Here is a 21,590-nt window from a genome sequence, read left to right on the forward strand (position 1 = left end):
GAGCCTAAAACTGCAAGAGTTTGATATGACGGTCGTGCAAAAGTCAGGCAAGCGGCATATGGACGCTGACTGTCTGTCCCGTTCACCCATTGAGTCGACAACCCTACCTGAGGAGGAGGAAACGGCATTTCTCGGTGTCCTAGACACGACCGCCATTGCGCAGCAGCAACGTGACGACACTGAGTTGCTTGGCTTAATTAACTACTTGGAAGGCAGATCTCAGAAGGCGCCAAGAGTTTTCGCAAAAGTGTTGTCATCGTTTTGTTTGCGGGGCGGAGTACTCTACAAAAGAAACTTTTCGTCGACAGGATCCGCCTATCTGCTCGTCATACCAGCAGCCCTTCGAACCGAAGTACTCAAAGCATGCCACAACGAGGTGACCTCTGGCCATTTGGGTTACATGAGTACGTTGGCCAGAGTACAGCAAAGGTATTACTGGCCGAGACTAACCACAGCCGTGAAGCACCACGTTCGTACCTGTCTCGACTGCCAGCGACGCAAGTCACCACCGACTAAACCAGCTGGCCTCCTGCAACCCATGCAGGTCCCAACAGCTCCATTCTACCAGATCGGCATGGACATTTTGGGCCCACTTCCTATTTCTACTGCAGGGAACCGCTGGGTTATCGTCGCGACGGATTATCTGACCCGTTATGCCGAGACAAAAGCTATCCAGAGAGGCAGAGCAGCGGAGGTGGCAAGATTTTTCATCGAAAATATTGTACTTAGGCATGGTGCACCAACCGTCGTGATCACAGACAGAGGAACTGCATTTACGGCAGCTCTTTTGGATCATGTTTTGATGCTGAGTGGAACAACGCATCGTAAGACCACTGCCTACCACCCACAAACAAACGGGCTGACGGAGAGTCTGAACGAAACCATTGAAGACATGCTTTCGATGTACGTAGACATTGAACACAAAAATTGGGATGAAATCTTGCCATACATAACGTTTGCGTACAACACGGCCAAACAAGAAACGATCCGCATGACCCCGTTCAGCCTCGTTCATGGACGAGAAGTACTAACTATGTTAGATGCGATGCTACCGCACGAAAGTGATGACATCGACCCAGACGCCAACACGTTTACAGAATGCGCGGAAGAAGCTAGACAACTGGCACGTTTACGGATCCGCCAGCAGCAATAGTACGATGCAGGCCGCTACAATGCTCACCGCAGAGCAGTTGTCTATCAAACTGGCGACAAAGTATGGGTTTGGACACCCGTACGGAAACGAGGACTATCAAAAAGCTCTTAAGAAGATACTTTGGGCCACACCGAGTGCTGCGACAACTGAGTGACGTCACTTACGAAGTCGTTTCCGACGATTCATGTAGTACCAAGCGTCACCAGCACCATCCTGAACTCGTTCACGTAGTGCGCATGAAGCCTTACGTTAGCGAGTGATTGCGTGAGACTTATAACAAAAACTGCCTTATTGACTTCGCATCGGGTCGATGCTATTTGAGAGGAAGGCAAATGACCCGTGTCTACATGTGGACAAAAACGATGATGGGGGGATTTAGCGGACACCAGGTAGTGGGCCTGTGGCTTGACTCGAGAAAAAAGAAGAAAATTTTGCGGCTCAGCTGTGGAAAACACGCTGCTTTCGCTGCCTCAAGGCGTACTTGTGCTTTGTTAGCGTTGTACTGCGACAATATGTATCAATAGACTGAAGCGCGCTCCTCATTCTCGACCGTACGCTAGGTGATCAATGTGTAAATAAATGATTATAGTGCAAATCTTCGCCTCGTCATTAATTTACGCCATTAAAATTACTACGCCGGGTACTCGGAGCAAGAAATGCATTCGCATTTCCTCATGATTACTTTCAGGGAGATGGGGCAATTATTTTTTTTTTACTGTCAAACGTTGCCTGCGTCTGCCCGGCGAGGCGAGAGAGGGAGAGGGGAGCGACAGTTTTGTGAGTGTCATCTTGGGCCTGCACGAGACGTGAGACGCAATCATGCATATAAAAGGCCCGGCCGCGGGTAAGCGTGTGGATGACACCACTGCCGACGCCGATGCGCGACAACGTGCGACCAAGAAATACTTCTCATTTAAAAGTCGCAGCATGCGCGTTAACTAACAGCGGACTGCTGGTCCCTGTGTGTGATCGGGTTCTTCTGTCTCGCATTACACTTTAAGTAGTGATTCAGTGGCAGATGGTGAAGTTTTTTGTTAGTATTGAAATATTGTTCGCTCTTTTATATTAAAAGATGTTACTCCATAAAAATGTACATGTATGCATGCGAGGTGGAAACGCCAAAGACATAACCGGGCGTTGAGGAAACGCATAGCACGGTTAGACAGAGAAATTGAGGAACATGCGTTCCAAGTCTGTAGGTCACAATGGGAAGACCTGTGCAACGGCCTCGAGCGACAGATGCGCGGGGCGAGTGCTTGGCGCCTTTTCCGGCACCTATTGGATCCGGAAGATACTCGTGCCGCTCAAGGCCATAAAACTCGGAGACTTGTGAACGATCATAAAGGCGATGACCTGCTCGGTGCAATACGTGACCGTTACTTTAAGTCGGCAGAGAGCGTCCAACACCCAGATTATGACGGCGTTGCTAATGAGCAACTAGACGCCGAATTTAGCGAAGCGGAAATACGGGCAGTCCTTTTTGAACTAAACACCCGATCGGCGCCCGGCCTGGACCGGGTTTCGAACAAGGCTCTCCGCAACTTAGATGACGAGTCAATCTCCCGATTTGTGACTTATATCAACGAGTGCTGGCAACGCGGTTCCCTTCCTGAAGCGTGGAAAAGAGCTCGAGTTATCATGATTCCTAAACCGGGCAAGCAGGTTGCGCTTGATAATCTAAGGCCAATTTCGCTCACGTCTTGTGTAGGAAAAGTTCCGGAGCACGCAGTCCTCAAACGCGTGACTGACTTTCTCGAAGTCCGCGATGTATTTCCGCACACCATGCTAGGATTCCGCCGCAATCTCTCCGCACAAGACGCGTTGCTTCAGCTGAAGCACCACATTGTTGATGACATTACCAGCTCAACCAAGGCGATCCTTGGCCTAGATATAAAAAAGGCCTTCGACAGCGTTAAACACGAAGCAATTTTAAACAGAGTTCAAACATTAGGACTAGGACAAAAAAACATATAATTACATACGTGACTTCCTTGCCGGCAGACGCGTACGCGTCGTCGTTGGAGATGTGGAACTGCAAGAATTTGAGATGGGCTCGAGGGGCACGCCACAAGGCTCCGTAATTTCGCCATTACTCTTTAATTTAGTTCTATTGGGGCTACCCGAGAAATTATTAGGCATACAAGGATTGTATCACAGTATCTACGCGGATGACATCACCCTCTGGGTTCCCGGCGGAGGTTGTGATGGTCACGTCGAGCGTACGCTCCAGGCAGGTGTAGACGAAGTTCAGGAGTACTTGCGAGGAACGGGCCTCGAATGCTCGGCAACCAAGTCGGAACTTCTAATCTACAAACCTACAAGTAGAGGTCGCAAAACCCCGCGCGACGAGGAAAGGGAGTGCTACAAAATAAGCGTTCTATTGGCAGATGGCACTCCCATTCCACACGTAGACAAAATTAGAATTCTGGGGTTACACCTGCAGGCAAACCGCCATAATGGTGAGACGGTGCGAAGACTACGTCGTTCGGTAGACGACACGATCCGACTCCTACGTCGTATCACGAACAGACGTACTGGTATGCGCGAACACTGCGCGATCCGCCTAGTGCAGGCGTACGCAATAAGCCGTATAACATACGTTGCCCCCTACCTCAAATTGCTAGACTCAGAAAAAAACAAGATCGAATGTATAATACGAAAGGCTTTCAAGAGAGCAATTGGAGTTCCACTGAATGCGAGCACTGAAAAGTTACTAGAACTTGGACTGCACAACTCACTCGACGAGTTAATTGAGGCCCATGTCGTTTCGCAAAACGAACGCTTGTCGGGGTCTAAGACGGGTCGACACATCCTCGAGTCACTTGGCATCCGGTACCACACTCAGCAGGGAGAAAAAGCGGATGTTCCTGCCTCGGTTCGCGACCGCCTAATTGTTCCGCCGCTTCCTAAGAATATGCACCCGACGCATCACGTCGGGCGCCGTAACCAGCGAGCTAGTGACCTTCAAAAGAAGTATGGCACTAGCGACGAAGTTGTGTACGTAGATGCCGCGAGATATGGGGACGGGAGACACGCACACGCCGCTGCGGTCGTTGACCGTGCGGGCAAATGCCTCGCGAGCGCCACGGTGACCACGGGACATACGGAGGCGGCCGAAGAAGCCGCGATAGCCCTAGCAATCGCCACGGTGCCGAACGCTACGATCGTAATCAGCGACTCGCAGGCAGCAATCCGCGGCTTCGCGCGCGGCCGCGTCTCGCGGGAAGCGGCCCGCATCCTTAAGATGTGCGGTTATGGTGACTCAGCGTCGCGATCGCCACAACAAAATTTAACAGTCTTCCTCCTTTGGACCCCGGCACACACCGATGTCCCGCTTCCGGGCAACGAGGCGGCCCACGCCGCGGCTCGAGGTCTCACTCGCCGAGCCGCGGCACATTCCGTGGCCGCCGCCTCCGCTCCCGAGAACGGGGCTTCTGATCTGCCGGATCGAGACACTTCGACAGACACGCAGCGACATCACAGACCACAATGGTCGTGGGGTGATCGTCTCATCACGTTCCGAGATATTACGCAACACTACAGACTGGAAAGGCGAAAGTTCCCGCCACCGCATGACAAATTAAACAGACACGATGCCGTAAGCTATCGCTTACTACAAACCCACTCTTACCCCAGCCCGGTCGTCTTACGCCACTGCTACCCGCACTTACACATTACCGATCTATGTAAAGCATGCGGGCGCAGAGCAACGCTGCGCCACATGCTCTGGGAATGCGCCGGTAACAATGGTCGAGAAACGGCCGCCGTTCGCGATGCGCCTATGGCGGCTGCCAATACCAGGCAACAGGAAGCCTCGAGCTCACTCGTTCCCGCCGCCGTCCCGTCTGCGGGAGCCGTGGGGGACCTTCTCCGTCGGCGACGCCGCCGCTGGGAGGCGGCGCTCAGAAGCTCGGAGCTCAACGACCAGCTCTGGGCTGTCCGGCAGGCCGAAGATGCCGCCCGAGTTCAGGGACTCAGCGCCGCCATCTGAGGCCACCAAGACCAAGCTGCCGGCCAAGTTCTAATAAAGTTTCCTCTCTCTCTCTCTGTATGCATGCGCTGATAGTATGCATTAAAGTGCTGCTACCTTTGCGAAAAGTTAGGATCCCATGCTCGTCAGCACGTCATGAATAACTTTTCAGCGTGCTCACGCAATGATAGAGTTTTCTAAAATTAACAAGAGGACGCTCTGGCGCTGCGCTCATTCAGTGACCATGGAAACGATGAATAGTACACAAATTTACCTAGCCTTCGTTCTTGCGGGCTTCCAACGCACTTGTGGCTTCGTTTATCGTTGCTCTTTAATTTGATATAAGGTAGCTGTTGCAAAACGAGCGCTCAAAAAGGGTGCGCCGCCAAATTCTCGCGACGAAACGCCGGAGTGACGCCGCGAGGTCAACGATAAAAAAAAGAAAACAAACATCCAAAGACTCCCCGAGCGCGCGACTCTCTCCCTCGGAAGCGTAGGTTCGCCGACGAAACCTCCTCGCGTCGGCGGCCGAGCAAGCCCTGGAATTTTCTCGATGGAAAGGGGCGTGGTGATGCCGGGTTGAGTCATCCGTCGCGGACGGCCCCCGTATCGTCTCGCCCCTTCCCCAGCCTTCGCTGCGCATCGCGCCGACGAAATGATGAGAACTTTCTGGAATCTCACGCGGAAGGTATTTAATCGAGCAGCCGAGATGGGAGATCAGGAGAAGAAGGAAGTTAACGCCGGTGTGCGTAGGGTATCCCGCCGCGTCTGTCGGTGAAGGTTTTGTCCTTAGTGACAAAGCAGGAGAAGAAGGAAGTTAACGCCAGAGTGCGCAGGGTATCCCGCCGCGTCTGTCGGTGAAGGTTTTGTCCGTAGTGACAAAGCAGGGGATGAAGAAAGTATGCGCCAGAGAGCGTAGGGTGTACCGCCTTGTGGGCGAAGCCTTTTGTCTTCCGTGACAAAGGAGGAGAAGAAGAGGATTTTTACCTGATGGGTGAAGGCTCGAGCTACAGGCAAGAGTGTGTGTCTACCGCTATCGAGCGAAGACGCGTGGCAACAGCTGCGTGTGTGAAGCCGACGTGTTTCCGGCGAAGAAGTTTGAAGCTTGGAGAGTGGCCAATTGAAGACGCGAGGTTTGCTGGAAGAGAAACTTCGGGGGCAGCGGAACGACAACAAAGCTGGACTTTGAGTGAGTGATTGTCGGAAGAGTATCATTCAGACTTTTGTTCCAAGAAGTTTAGACTGAATAAGTTTTCTAACTCTTTAGTCTTCTTTGTTCAATGCATGCGACTGCATTGTAGTGCGTATTGTTGTCTGTGTCCGTTGTTTCGAGTGTGGCTGATTGTACTGTGTAGTACGTTGTTTGATTGGTGACATATTGTACTCAACTATTGTGGAGTGTGCATAGTTGAGTATTGTTTTTGATCTGCCATTATTGAGAATATAATTTTGTTTTGTTCATCAACTCTCGGCTCTGACTTGTTCTTTGGGCCACAGCCGGCGTCCGCTGGCGCGCCAAAAAGGACCACTTCCAAATTGTCCACGCTTTCGTGGTGCGGTTCGGGGGGCCGATACTTCGGCCCTTGGAATTAACCCGGCGATCGCCTCCCGAATTAACGGGACCTGTGACAATTAATCTGGCGTCCGCGGCAGGACCTTTTGGTGCACAGTGTGTCCAAAGTAGTGAGAAAGAGCCTCGAGTTGTTGATAGTGCTATCGGAACAATTTTGTGTGTTGCTCTGTGCTCTCGTTAACGAGTGCAGGAGAGTGTTCCGATAGGCTGATTTAGGCAGATACTTTTTGCACACGGCCAGACTTTATCTGCGAGACACCATGCATGGATCTCGAAAAGTTAGTAGCTCTTGGTGAGAAGATGGGGCTTTCTGGCGCCGAACTACGGAAGTGGGTAAGCCAGAAGGAGAAAGAAGCGGTGGAGAGAGAGAGGTTGGCAGCTGAGAGAGCCAAGGAAGAAAAAGCAGCTGAGTTGGAGAGAGAAAAGTTGGCAGCCGAAAGGGCGAGAGAAGAAAGAGAGCAGCAATTGAAGTTGGAGCTTGAGAGAGAAAGACTGGTAGCTGAGAGGGCGAAAGAAGAAAGAGAGGAAAGAGAACGGCAGCGACAGCACGAGATAGAACTCGAGCGGCTCCGTTTGCAACAGCGAAGCGAAACTCCGGTCCAAGCTAGAGTTGAAAGCAGCGAACGGGAAGATCATGGCTTCCGCTTGAACCCAAGCAAGCTGCTCGTCGCGTTTGATGAAAGGAAGGACGACCTTGACGCGTACCTTCACAGATTTGAGACGATTACACCGAGCCAGAATTGGCCGGAACATCAATGAGTAACTGCTTTGAGTACTTGCTTGAGTGGTGAAGTGCTCAGTGTGTACGGCAGGCTGACGCCGACCGATGCAGCCAACTATGCAAAGGTGAAAGCTGCTTTACTGAAGCGATTTAGATTTACTGTGGATGGTTTCCGGGACAGATTTCGGACAGGAAAGCCAGCTGATGGTGAGACGGCTACGCAGTGTGCCGCCCGACTTTGCCATTATTTCGACAGATGGATTGAACTTTCAGGGACAGCGCAGGAGTACGATGAGCTTAGAGAGCTCCTAATTAGAGAACAATTTCTTACTAGTTGCCACCCAAGCCTGTCACTGTACTTGAAAGAGAGGAGAGCTAAGTCACTTGAAGACATGCTTGAATTAGCTGATCAATTCTTGGAAGCGCAAGGTGGAACTAATTTGGCCAAGGTCAAGAAGGAGTGTCCCGAAGACTCGAAAAATTCGGCACCCGAACAAAAGAAGCGTGCACCGGAGAGTATTCCACGATGTTTTCTGTGTAACCGAGTGGGTCACCGCGCTAACAACTGCCGAACTAACTTCACGAGCCCTACGGTTGTAAAATGTTTCAAATGTGGTCACACTGGGCACAAAGCAGACGCTTGTCGTAACGGAGTGAGTCAAATTCACCAGGTATCCTGTGTGCTAGCAGCACCGAAATCCAATGATAATGCCATCACCGACGGATTCGTAGAGTTGAAAAATGGGGAGAAATTTCCTATTGTGGGTGCTGTAATGACAAAACAGCCAACCGGTGTTACGAAGGGAATGCCAACGCTGCCTGGAAAAGTTGCGGGCAAGAAGGTTACGGTGTTAAGAGATACCGGTAGCTCCACTGTTATCGTGCGGAGAAATTTGGTACGGGAAAGTGAGTTGACAGGCAAAACGAAACCGGTTCGCCTAATTGACAGTACGGTTCGGATGCTTCCCGAAGCAGAGATTGAGGTTGAAACCCCGTACTTCAGCGGGAAGGTTACCGCTCTATGCATGACGACCCCCCTGTACGACCTCGTCATTGGAAACATCGACGGGGCGCGAGGGCCGAATGATCCAGAATGTTCGGGGGAAAACCCGAAGATGGAGCTTCCGCTGACACAGGGACCGCGAGATTCAGCGGAGAACAATCCTGTGAAGGATTTCACTCGAGCCCAAGGTGAAGCCTGGGCGCAAGAGACAGTGAATGAGAACATCATCGTATTGAATGAGTTCACGTGCTGGGCAGCTGGACTTACGTCGGCACGACCTCAACCGACCGACAGTGCAAAGGTGACGGAGTCGGCCAGCCAGGCCAAATGTCGGGACATGAACAAGCGGGTGAATAACCGGACAGGATCGGTTGAGCGTCATGACCCGTTAACAATGTCGGAAGTGACAACGATGGCTGAGATGCCGCCTCAGATACCGTTGTTGGATAGGGCTCGCCGAAAAAGAACGTGGAAACACAAGAAGAGATCGAGCGAGCACCGCAAGAAAGGGCGCAAGCGCCGTTCGAAATGCACAGGATAAGTGTTGAGGACGAATTGAAATGTGTTTGACAGTGCTATATCTTAAGTTAATGAGGTTGTTGTCCTGTGTCACAACTGTATGTCGAGTGAATCAAAATTTCTGTTACGGTGATGTGGTGTATAGTATGGTACAATTGTTGTAAAGACAGACCTTTGTACATATGTATTGCTTGAAGTATGTGATGGAGTATTGTATTCATGTACCTGTGTCTATATTCTATGTGTTGTGAGATTGAATTGTAATGTACAATTTTATTAAGTGATCTATTGTGAATGTGACGTGTCATGAGCGACGGACTATGTTACAGTCTCTGAGACTGTGGGGACTGTTCGCGCTCCTTTGTGTGGTTTTGAATATTATGAGATAATATTCTTAAAGTGGGGGGCAGTGTCACAAAACGAGCGCTCAAAAAGGGCGCGCCGCCAAATTCTCGCGACGAAACGCCGGAGTGACGCCGCGAGGTCAACGATGAAAAAAAAAACATCCAAAGACTCCCCGGGTGCGCGACTCTCTCCCTCGGAAGCGTAGGTTCGCAGACGAAACCTCCTCGTGTCGGCGGCCGAGCAAGCCCTGGAATTTTCTCGATGGAAAGGGGCGTGGTGATGCCGGGTTTAGTCAGCCATCGCGAACGGCCCCCGTATCGTCTCGCCCTTTCCCCCAGCCTTCGCTGCGCATCGCGCCGACGAAATGATGAGAACTTTCTGGAATCTCGCGCGGAAGGTATTTAATCGAGCAGCCGAGATGGGAGATCAGGAGAAGAAGGAAGTTAACGCTGGTGTGCGTAGGGTATCCCGCAGCGTCTGTCGGTGAAGGTTTTGTCCTTAGTGACAATGCAGGAGAAGAAGGAAGTTAACACCAGAGTGCGTAGGGTATCCCGCCGCGTCTGTCGGTGAAGGTTTTGTCCGTAGTGACAAAGCAGGGGAAGAAGAAAGTATGCGCCAGAGAGCGTAAGGTGTACCGCCTTGTGGGCAAAGCCTTTTGTTTTCCGTGACAAAGGAGGAGAAGAAGAGGATTTCCACCTGAGGGGTGAAGGCTCGGGCTACAGGCAAGAGTGTGTGTCTACCGCTATCGAGCGAAGACGCGTGGCAACAGCTGCGTGTGTGAAGCCGACGTGTTTCCGGCGAAGAAGTTTGAAGCTTGGAGAGTGGCCAATTGAAGACGCGAGGTTTGCTGGAAGAGAAACTTCGGGGGCAGCGGAACGACAACAACGCTGGACTTTGAGTGAGGGATTCTCGGAAGAGTATCATTCAGACTTTTGTTCCAAGAAGTTTGGAGTGAATAAGTTTTCTAACTCTTTAGTCTCTAAGTGTCTTGGTTGTTCAACGCATGCGACTTTATTGTAGTGCGTATTGTTTTCTGTGTCTGTTGTTTCGAGTGTGGCTGATTGTACTGTGTAGTACGTTGTTTGATTGGTGACATATTGTATTGAACTATTGTGGAGTGTGCATACTTGAGTATTGTTTTTGATCTGCCATTATTGAGAATATAATTTTTTTTGTTTATCAACTCTCGGCTCTGACTTGTTCTTTGGACCACAGCCGGCGTCCGCTGGCGCGCCAAAAAGGACCACTTCTAAATTGTCCACGCTTTCGTGGTGCGGTTCGGGGGGCCGATACTTCGGCCCTTGGAATTAGCCCGGCGATCGCCTCCCGAATGAACGGGACCTGTGACAGTAGCATATGTGCGTGCATTGTCATTCTATACATCACTATTTCCCGTATTATCTGTCTGTGCCTTGTGTGTATGTTTTAAAAAAAGTAAAAGGCTGGGCAAGTTGGTTTTAGTTTAGTACAAGCTGACGGTCGACAAAATACTGCACACAAGGAAAAGAAGGACACAGATGAGGCGCTTTCCTTGTGTCTCGGAATGTCTTCTCCGCGTGTGCCGTATTTTCGGGCCCCTCATTTTATATTATGTCACACCTTGACTGCGTTCTCTCTCGACCCGCCACGTGCACGGTGGTCTAGTGGCTAAGGCACTCGGCTGCTGACCCGCAGGTCACGGGATCGAATCCCGCATTTTCGATGGAGGCTGTAGGCCTACGTGGGCTCAGATTTGGGTGCACGTTGAAGAACCCCAGGTGGCCGAAACTTCCGGAGCCCTCCACTACGGCGTCTCTCATAATCATATGGTGGTTTTGAGACGTTTAACCCCACATCGATCGAATGACACCACGAAGACCGCTTCGACCTCGAGAGAGACTTTATTTCCTTGCATTGGCACTTTCAAGTTACGTGTGATCAAATCCAAAATTTCTGCTAGCCTCACTTCCTATAACATTTCAGTTTGTTGCTATCACATTCACTGCTTCGCTCTTGAGGCGAAACTGTGTGTTAGTGCGTGTGTTATTACATTTTTTCGTGTTTTCATAGCGATAGAGAATGGCCGAGCCGGGTGCCAGCGTCGTAGTCGTTCGCCGTTAAGTTCATTCGTTGAAGATCTGATGCGACTTACCAAGCGGAGGATAGTAAGACCCAGAAGTGGGGGAAGGAAATGAAGTGATGTGATCACTCGCGGAAGGGCGTTGTAACTGACTTGGTAGTGAGTAAATAAACGAATGAAACAGCATGAATTTTCTTGGTGAGCTAGGATACATGATCCGAATGAGAAGAAAAACAAAATGACTCAGTGTTAATCACAGATTTACCAACACATTCAATGTGAGTTTCACTGTGAGACCCCAAAATCTTCTATTAGGGCCGCTTTGAGTTTTTTTAAATGACCCTTTGTACTGCTTTGTAATTGAGCTGAACAACCGAGAGCCCTTTCTGTGTTTTTTTCTTGCCCGTATGTATTAGGAGCGAAGCACCTAAAGCTGTGGGTCTGCTTCTCTCAGTCGTCGTGGTGCGTGACCGCCTAGTTCGTGACAGCCTAGTCGGGGTTCGTGACTCACTCAGCACGTGCGGACAGACAGGTCGATGAACAGATGGACGGGAAGACAGACAGACGCACGGACGGGCGGACGAATGCTTCGCCCCACTCATCATCATTTACTGCGTGGATATGCTGAGATTTTTTCATTTAATAATTTTATGTTTATTTTTCTTTAATGGCACTCAGTACGCTTAAGAGGGTAACGGCAACGCACAACAATTAGAAAAGAGAAATCACAAAGCACAGATCAAAGAAATATAGAAAATATCATATTTATTAATAATTGAGTTTCACGTCCCAAAACCACGATATAATTATCAGAGACGCCGCAGTGGAGGGCTTTGGAAATTTCAACCACCTCGGCTTCTTTCCAAAATTTAGTAAATTATTGCGGCACAAAGATGATTATTACCATACACCAATAACGAGCAAATGATAACAAAAATAAGTTTGTTTTTATTACATACTGGCAATAAGCAGAACAAGTCACATGTTGAAGAAGACATTAAGGAGCTGATTACGTAATTATTGTTTGATGGATATTCTTAAATAGAAGGAACTCAGTGGTGCTTGTTAATGGTGTAGGCGGGCATTCATTACAAATTCTTGGGAGATATATGACTGGGTATGTTTTACTGCGTTCCAATTGGGAAATCGACAATGACAATGACTTTATTTTCGCATCAATACAGTGAATGATACGAAGGGGCGGACGGGAAAAGCTGTCGTTCAGACAGATTGACGAGGCCGCTGGCACCTTCATTGCATGCGCTTAACAGCAGCGATGCAGTAAAGATAAACCAACATAATTCAGCAATATATAACACAAGACATATACAGAAACAGAACAATAATGTCTAACTTTACTAAATTGCAATTCTTTGCAGAGAGAAAGCAAAAGAAAAAAACGCAATATGAAAAAATTACAGCATATCCAAGGAGTGAATGATGACGAGTGGGGCGAAACGTCCGTCAGCTCATCCCTACTTCCGTCCACCCGTTAGTTCTTGCTTCCGTACGTCCGCGCGACCACCCGTGCGTCCATCCATGCGTCCGTCCGTCTGTCTGTGCGTCCATCCATCCATACGTCCGCGCGTCCGTCTTCTAGTCCGTTTCTCGTCCGTCCATGCGTCCGTCCACGCGTCCATCTACTGAACACTCCCAAGTACCGCCATCTCCCACCTCCCATCCCGGTGGCTACGTACGACAACAACGGAGGACGGACAGACCCACGCCTTAAGAATCTTCGCCCCTAAAAAAACATACGTGGGGGCAAAATTTACATGTGATAGGCGTCAGAAGAATGTTTTTCGAGAATAGTTGTCTTGAGTTTAAGATAACTGTGTATGGTTTTTAAAGACGTGTTCTCTAATTGTAGTCCTTCGCAAATTATTCTGTTTAATAATCTTGGTAAGTTATTTCCGAGTGTTTGTTTTTCATGTGTTTCCACCATGCTAAATGACATTTTTAAAATGCGATGTGACATGGCGCGCGGAATACAGCAGCGGACTTCACTCATGAGTACCGTGAATCTGTTGCCGCTCGTTGGTCCTCGTGGCGCGTGCATTGCCGCTGAGCTCTGCGTTCGTATACTTCTCTACATAGATTAGGTTCACACTAAAGACCATTACTCTCGCCTGTGAGAGGCTAAGTTTTGTTGTCATGTGCGGGATGCGTTTGGTATATCTGTAATTTATAAACTACTATGTACTTTTTACAGCCGCTCCAACATATGATCCCGGGTACGCCAACTACCTCTACAGTCTGGTGTGGCCACGGAGTTCCAGACGATAGTGAGTTTGATCCTTGCCTCCGTTACGAATGCGTTCGTATTCTTGCGCTTTGCGCATCGTGCAGTCACACCGTCCGCGTTCCAGTACTCATAAGGCTCATTCATCCCCCCCCCCCTCTCGTGAGAGGGAAACGCCACAGCTGGTACTGTGCCAAGGAACTGGACACCGGCCATCGCGAGCATCAGACATTAAATGCCTTCCCATAAATTAGGCACTATAATTCACTATTAAAGTCTTGCACTTTTCATAAGTTAGAATTAACAATAATCAGACAACCACCACAAAGCACGCGCGAAGGACCGTTGGTAGGCATGCTCTGCTAGAATGACACAACGGTTTTCGTGCGGCAAGGACGTAAAGGGATGTTCGCGCGTGGCGCATCACCGGGACCGCCTTTCCGGTGCGCCCGGTGCGTTTAGTTTCGGTTTCTCCCGCATCCTGGTCCGGAAATTCGATTGAGGGCTCTAACCCTAACGAGGGCGCACACGAGGCCATGCGAGGACTCACTGACAGCGCCACCTCCGCAGTCCCTCTGCCTCGCTGGGAACCCTTACTCACGTTCAACGAAATAACAAAGCACTACTATCTGTCAAGAAGGGTATTCGCTCTCCCACACCCTGCCTTGTGCAGGGTGCAGGCAGTTACCCTTAGACTATTACAAGCCAGTGCGTATCTTGACCCTGCGGTTCTTCATGCCATCTACTCTGAACGGTATCCAAGTGCGGACTGCCCTGCCTGTGGACTATTAGCAACATTCAATGACGTGTTGTGGCAATGTAAAGCCGTCCGCTTCGCCTTCAGTGACGACAGGTGGGCAGCGCTCTTACGCAGCCCGAACTTAACGTTCAAACCCTGACTGTCCAGAGTGCCCCTGAACGCGCCGCCAAGTTTGGCTTGTCGTACCTTACGTGGGATTAGCCAGGTGGCGTGGGGTCTCACTGGACCCAAAATAGAGTTTCAATTATCATCATCATTATCAATCTCTCAAATTACGCGCGATATTTTTAATTTTTTAAAAACTGGGCTGGTCATAATTTTGGTGCAAAAGCGAATTGTCCTTATGAACAACCACCCTAAAATTATTAATTAAAAGTTAATTGAAGTAATAATGATAATTAATCATTTCTGAGGTATCTAAATGTAGTGGCATACTCGTTCCACCTCAGCCTAGTGAAGACAAGTGCCCAGCCATTATAGTTTTTATGGCAAAATGTGTATTGCTTATACACCCTTATATTGCCTGAGAGAAAGCGACAAATGGAAACTCGAAGCGAATGGCTGTTTACTCGGACACAGCACCACGAACTTCTACGCTCTTCTGCCACCACCGCATGCAGCGCGGCATTCGTACGGATTCTGCGGCTCCGGATAACAGGGAAAGCACGAGAGCGACATAAGAGAAACGAGAAAGAAATGCAACAATCCTGTGGTTACGAGATGTAGACTTCGGAAACGGGCTGAGTAAATCCATCCCGACCTTTTCAAAATGTGCGTGAGGAGGTCGCATAGGCTGAAGCAGACCGGATGGTTTCGTCGGCGTATTTTTGGGGCATTGGCAAGATGTACAAGCTGGACGTACTGCCTGACGGTTTTTGTAAGGCGCCGCCTGTAGTACTTTTGTCCTGGCCAGAGTACGGGCGAATCCAAGATGACCAAATGATGGCTCATCATGGCATGTACGCAACATGTCGTCGCGGAGAGCAGCAAGAATGACTAGAAGGTCATAGAATGAAATTTGTGTTTGTAGGGGGCGTCGTTTCGTAAAGGGAGAGATGACCGCGCAAACTGACGGGGGGGGGGGGGGGGTTGTGGGCGACGTCTCTCAAGGTATTCGATGAGCGGTAGCAGTTCTAAGTCTTTGCGCTGCTGCTGAATCACGTTTATTGGTGTTAGAATAGCAAGGTGACTGAGCTCTTTGTCCTTGTCTTCTGCAGTGGTCTCAATGGGTGCGCGGGAAAGACAGCCTGCGTCGGTGTTTTTCTGGCCAGACTTGTAAACTATCGTTATATCAAATTCCTGTAACCGAAGGCTCCATCTTAATTGCGGGACGGCCTAAAGTATCTTTCAAATGCGTGAGCATTTGAAAATATATAACGTTTGTGTGTGTAAATATATACATTGTTTGTGTGTGTAAAAATATATAATGTGTATGTGTAAAGTTGAAGCTGAACACCTACGATTTGATTACACTCATTCTGTGAGACTGATTGGGAAGCTGATAGTCTAACCCTGATAGACGTAGATAACTTGTGCAACTCAAAAATGAGAAGAATTGACGCGAATACAACTTAGACACTTCAATCAATACCATCTTAGTATATATATATTTTTTCAACGGCAGAGCGAGCACTCTTATATACGATTGTCCTAGTGAGGAGACTCCAAAAGACACGATATATTAGTGACATGGCAGACCGAATTTAATTCGAATTGAAGTCTCTTTGAAATAATTTTTCTTGAGTGCACGGAAGTGACTGCATGCCAAATAATCGTTTCACCGTTCGATTGCTCCGTCCGCTTTATTAAAGGTTGTCTATCTATAAAATCTCACGTACCCTCTGAGGGCACAAATCGAAAATTTGGCGGCTAGCAGTGAATAAAAATTTTAGAATAAAGGCGACATGAATGCAGCGTTCAAATGAAATATATCGATTACGCGAAAACAATACCTGGGGTTTTATGTTTCAAAACCACAATATGATTACGGGGGACGCCGTGATGAGGGGCTTCGGCAATTTCGATTATCTAGCGTTCTTTAACGTGCACATGACATCACCCAATATACGGGCCTCTACCATTTCACCTCCACCGAAATGCGACAGCCACGGCCGGGATCGAACCCGCGACCTTAGGGTGAGCAGCCAAGCATCGTAACCTAATCGTTACACCATGTTGGCGGACTGTTTTTGATTGATCGACATTCGTTGCAGTTCTTAGTGACGTCGAAGTCTGCAGAAAGCATCTTGTTAGAGCGAAGCGCTCAACATAACGAAACCCCGGTCTGGCTGCGCATTAGTAGCCGTGAGTCACATGTCGCAAGCCTTCCTAAATAATCACTCTTCCGGGCAGGTTAAATCTTTTCTATTTTTGCTTGTTTCAGTATCATTCAGTCTCCGACGAGCCGCAAGGACTTGTTCAGCGGGAGCAACGTTCTCAGCGTGGTCATCATTTGCGGTACACTGTTCCTCGTGTTCATGCTCATGATGTTCGTCATCACGGTCGTCATGCCAAGGAGTGAGCACAAGTTTGCACGCAATTCTCTTTCTTGTGCCGGGATTATCAATTGCCGGCTTCGTGTGCTAGTGCGGTCGCATTCCTAAAGGGACACTCCTTTAAAAAAAAGTTTGCATGAGCCGTGACCAGCTTAAGAAAAGCGCAATGTGATGCATGAGCCGTGACCAGCTTAAGAAAAGCGCAATGTGACAACTTAAATAAAAGGACTCTGTGTTAAACTCTAAAGTGTGTTCGGCGAACACCTGTGCATGTGCCCGAAGAGTTTCCTAAAAATTAACTAGAGGGGACTCTGGCGCTGCGATCGTTCAGCGACTATGGAAATGATGGATAGTACATGAATTTGTCAAGTCATCGTGCTTGTGGGTTGCGAATGAACTTGTGGCTTCGTTTATAGCAAGGTTTGGGTTTGTTACCGAAGTTACCGAATATCAACTAGAGGGGACTCTGGCGCTTCGATCGTTCAGCGGACATGGGAATGATAGGGAATCATGGGTAGTACACCCATCATTTCTATGCTCGCTGAAGCGCTGTGCGTTGCAGCTCCCGCAGACACTAGTGCCAGAATTTCCTCTAATGTATGGGAAACCCTATGCCTGAGCCCATTGAGACGGGGTCGGCCAGGACGAAACATGACGCGCGCGTCTCTCTTCTTGGATGAGTGGGTACACTTAACAGAGCGACGCTACACAAAGCGCACGCCAGGCGCGACCGGTGCCAACGGCGTCCATTAGTGCACCCCCGTGGCCACCTGGCGCCGTGACAGGGTACGGACAGAGGGAGGGGCGGACAGACGTGCCTATGAGACATCAAAGGCTTTCGCCGTAACAGCAAAGTTGCATGGGTGATTTTAGGAGCTTAACGTGGTCTTCTTGGAGGACTTTAGGTCTTTTCTGGCGTATACCGAGTTGAGCCAAGCCACAGTCTGTCAAAGGCCAGCACACAAGGCTAACGTGCAAACTCGGCTGTGGCATCCTAGGTAGACGTGCACCCTTCGTCGATCGTGTTCCGCTTACGTCACACTGGGAAAACTCTGCGCGGCGGCTGTGCAGGCTCTCTGCGTCAGTGGCGTGGATTGGCGGCAGCTGCTCTTCGGACCATGCGCGCCTAGGCGAACAGCGTTTTTTGCGGACGGCGGACGTTTTATCACAAGCTTGAAGAGCGAAGCTCTTAAACCGCTTCATTTCATTGCTGCAAATAACCGCTTCACAATGCCAAAACTACCAATGTGGTTGCCATTGAAAAGTCTTTCTTTAAGCCAAAAGAAAAATTATGGCAGATTTTCCCTGGGCCTTTCTGGTTAGTCCTCGTTATTTATTTCCTTGTTTCCTTTCTTTATCTTTCTCTCTTTCGTGCATTTTTTTACTTTTGCCTCTATTACTTTCTATTTATGCCTGTCGATAGCTTCTCTTTCTGTCTTACTTTAGTTTTCCCGTCTCTCTTTCGCGTGTTTTTATCTCCTTTTCTCGATTTCAGTGTTTTTACCTTTTCCACATCTTTTTATGTCCTCTCTCTCTCTTTCTGTGTATATTTTCTATCCCTTTCTTTCTTTTTTTTATTGAACTTGTTCGTTTTAGTTCTAAATTCTCTTCTGCTTCACATTGTAGTGAGGCTTGGCCGATTTCCGCGCACGGTGTTGGGGCTTGCCCGGTACCCACTTGAGCAGTCTTGTAATGACATCGCATAAACAACGGTGAACTATATGATGCATTGGAATTCAAACGTAAAAACCGACAGTAAATGCACATGGCAACAGCCCGCCCCTACAGCCTCCACAGCCAACTCACAATGTTTGATTTCAACGGCGTCTGCAAGGGGCCGTCGAAAATATTTCTGTTCTAAGCAGACGTTTACACTTAACGCCAACAGATTCAGCAAATATCATTGAGTCAATGCGCTCAGAATTACAAAATTAAAACAATTGTTGAAATACCCAGCTTCACACCGAGACGCGTCATTCTTTTTGGTGGGCGGAGCGCTCAGACGGCTAACACCGAATGGCCGGAGCTTCTGCCACCGCTTCCCTAGCGTCTCAGCGTTAGTGCACGCGGTCCAATGAAGCCGAATACTTGTACATAGATGTTGAATGAAATTATTCACCTCGTAACTGTGTAAATAAAATTAGGTCCTTGTAAGTATGTGTCTTCCCCACTGGAAAACATCGCCTATATGAAAAACAGCGGTGGCCAGTACGAGACCCGCTTGACCGCACACATTACACGGCTTACATTTTGCCGCCAGTCCATTGAGAATGGTAGAGAAGAGGCTTGGACACGCTCACTCTGTGCTTGAGCACAACCTTCAGCTCGGGGTTATATGCTCTTTCTCCATCAAAAGGCCTCCGCCTTTGTTATGGTGAGAAGCAGGGCAATGACAACTGGTGTTCTTGCGCCGATCACCACGAGCTTTGAACAGTTTCGAATCAGTAACCGTAGCACGTCCACTGCACGTATTATGACCAGCGCTCGTCTCAAAGCAACAAAAATCAACATAAATCTTTTTTTTTATTGAAGCCTGCCTGAAAGATTCATGTATAACGCTTAATGCTACAAATGCGCATGCATTACATCTTGCGGTCCACTGTGCGAATACTAAAAGGTTTGTGGACGAAATTCTGCATGGACTATCGTTTGTGTCATTGCGATATCGATTATATGTACACTCCAGGCACATTTTTGCCGTTGCCGATACCTTGAAATCGCGTGTAAAGCCCAAGGGCTATGAAACTGCCACACGTCCCATACTCTTTGTGCGAGTGAAAGTGGGGACGAAACGCGCTGGCCGTCTTCGGTCGCGCGAAGGGCCCATGGAGGGTCCCAGGGAAAAGATTAGTAACTCCGACAGGAAACGTCTACAATGAGCTGCTGGACATGGTCACGCGTGCTTTATTTCGACAGAGATCAGCAGAGGGCCCATACATTTCACGTGGTGTGCTTAAAACACACAGTTTGCGTTGAAGCAACAGACAGCACGGAGCCATTTCACTAGTTGGGATGGCCGATTTCTGTAGTACATGTTCACACGCGTGGGCCACTCTATACATTCGTTGTTGAGCATGGTCGAGATTTATATTTGGGTTCACAGGTGCACCCAATGATGACGACCATAAGCGTGCGCAGGTTTCCCCTTTAGGGGAAGGGGTGTTGAAGGTTCGTGGCAGCGTCCCCTCACCCTATCATGTTAATGCACGGGTCTGACGTTGGACATTGCGCACCCACCCTCTCGCGCCCTCCCTAATATGTCAATGTAGGTAGCTAGCTTTGCCCCCCCCCCCCCTGCCCTTGTCCCCCCTGCCCCTCCTGCGTGCATGCTTATGATGACGATGTACTAGTCCCGCGCTTTGGCAACTCAATTCTGTGAATGCCAGGCGACAAAGGTGAGCCTGGAGGGTCATTGATTTGTAGTTTAATTACGGTCATTGCCTCGAGCACCTGGAAGCTCTTACGCTTGCAGTCAGCTGAAGACGGGCTTTGTAACATGAAAACCTTTCCAGCAGCTACGCCTCATGTTGAGACCACAATCCAGTTGAAATAGTTTCGGCCAACAGGTCCATGTGTTGCGTCGCCTGTGTCTCACAGGCAGCTCATCATTTCGGCGTTTCGTGAGTAGCGCATGGTCAAAAACTACACCATCTTCCCGAAGGGGACCATGGGGTGCAAAGCATTTCTTAGCGAACTTCGGTGACTTTGGATCTATCTATCTATCTATCTATCTATCTATCTATCTATCTATCTATCTATCTATCTATCTATCTATCTATCTATCTATCTATCTATATATATATATATATATATATATATATATATATATATATATATCTGTCTATCTGTCTATCTGTCTGTCTGTCTGTCTGTCTGTCTGTCTGTCTGTCTCTCTATTCGCCGACGCCTTCTAGGTCTCCTGGCCGTTTCGGTAATGGTATCGATACCAAAAATGGTATGGCAAATGAAAATCATGGCATTGTCATGAATATCATGGTTTATATTTCATGGTCTTGCTGCACTTGTGGTGGTTTCGTTCACACGACATATGACAAAACTGGTGTGGTATGACAATACTGCATGGCGAACGTGAGCGACAGACCCTAACGCAGAAATCATGATATGCATGTCATGTAAGACATGACTACACGCCACGCTCATGGTGCGCTGGCGGTCGTTTCACTAGCTTTACATATACTAAAGTTTGTATTACGGGACGCGAATAGATGACGGAAGTATATGACTGGTGCAAACATGATATTCATGAGATGCGTGTCATGTAAGAACATGACTACACGCCACGCTCATGATGCACTCACGGCTGCTTTGCTAGCTTCACATACACCAAATTTGGTATGTGACGCGAACGGACGACAAAGGTAAACAACTCTTCCAAACATGACAATGGTAACACGCGCGTCATGTAAAACATGCCTATATGCTACGCTCATAGGGCGCTCGCGGCCGTTTCGATAGCTTCACATATACTAAATTTGTTGTTACATGACGTTAACGGCTGACGAAGGTATATAACTGGTGCAGATATGATAAAGATTACATGCGTGTCATGTAAGAACATGATAACATACTAGCTCATAGCGCGCTCGTGGCCGTTTCGCTAGCTCCATATATACCGAATTTGGTATCACGTGACGAGAGCCCCGCCACGGTGGTCTAGTGGCTAAGGTACTCGGCTGCTGACCCGCAGGTCGCGGGATCGAATGCCGGCTGTGGCGGCTGCATTTCCGAT

General features: G+C 48.8%; 1 protein-coding gene across 1 annotated transcript in view; it reads left to right on the forward strand.

Annotated features, from left to right (window-relative positions):
- The window catches only part of LOC142771942 (uncharacterized), a 49,631-nt gene that overhangs the window by 7,952 nt on the left and 20,089 nt on the right, over positions 1-21,590 (forward strand). Inside the window, exons 3-4 of the mRNA XM_075873945.1 lie at positions 13,556-13,628; positions 16,729-16,862. Coding sequence (XP_075730060.1) covers positions 13,556-13,628; positions 16,729-16,862 — 207 coding nt within the window. The remainder of the gene's footprint in view (positions 1-13,555; positions 13,629-16,728; positions 16,863-21,590) is intronic.

Source organism: Rhipicephalus microplus, chromosome 9, assembly GCF_043290135.1.
Source record: "Rhipicephalus microplus isolate Deutch F79 chromosome 9, USDA_Rmic, whole genome shotgun sequence".
NCBI classification, from domain to species: Eukaryota; Metazoa; Arthropoda; class Arachnida; order Ixodida; family Ixodidae; genus Rhipicephalus; species Rhipicephalus microplus.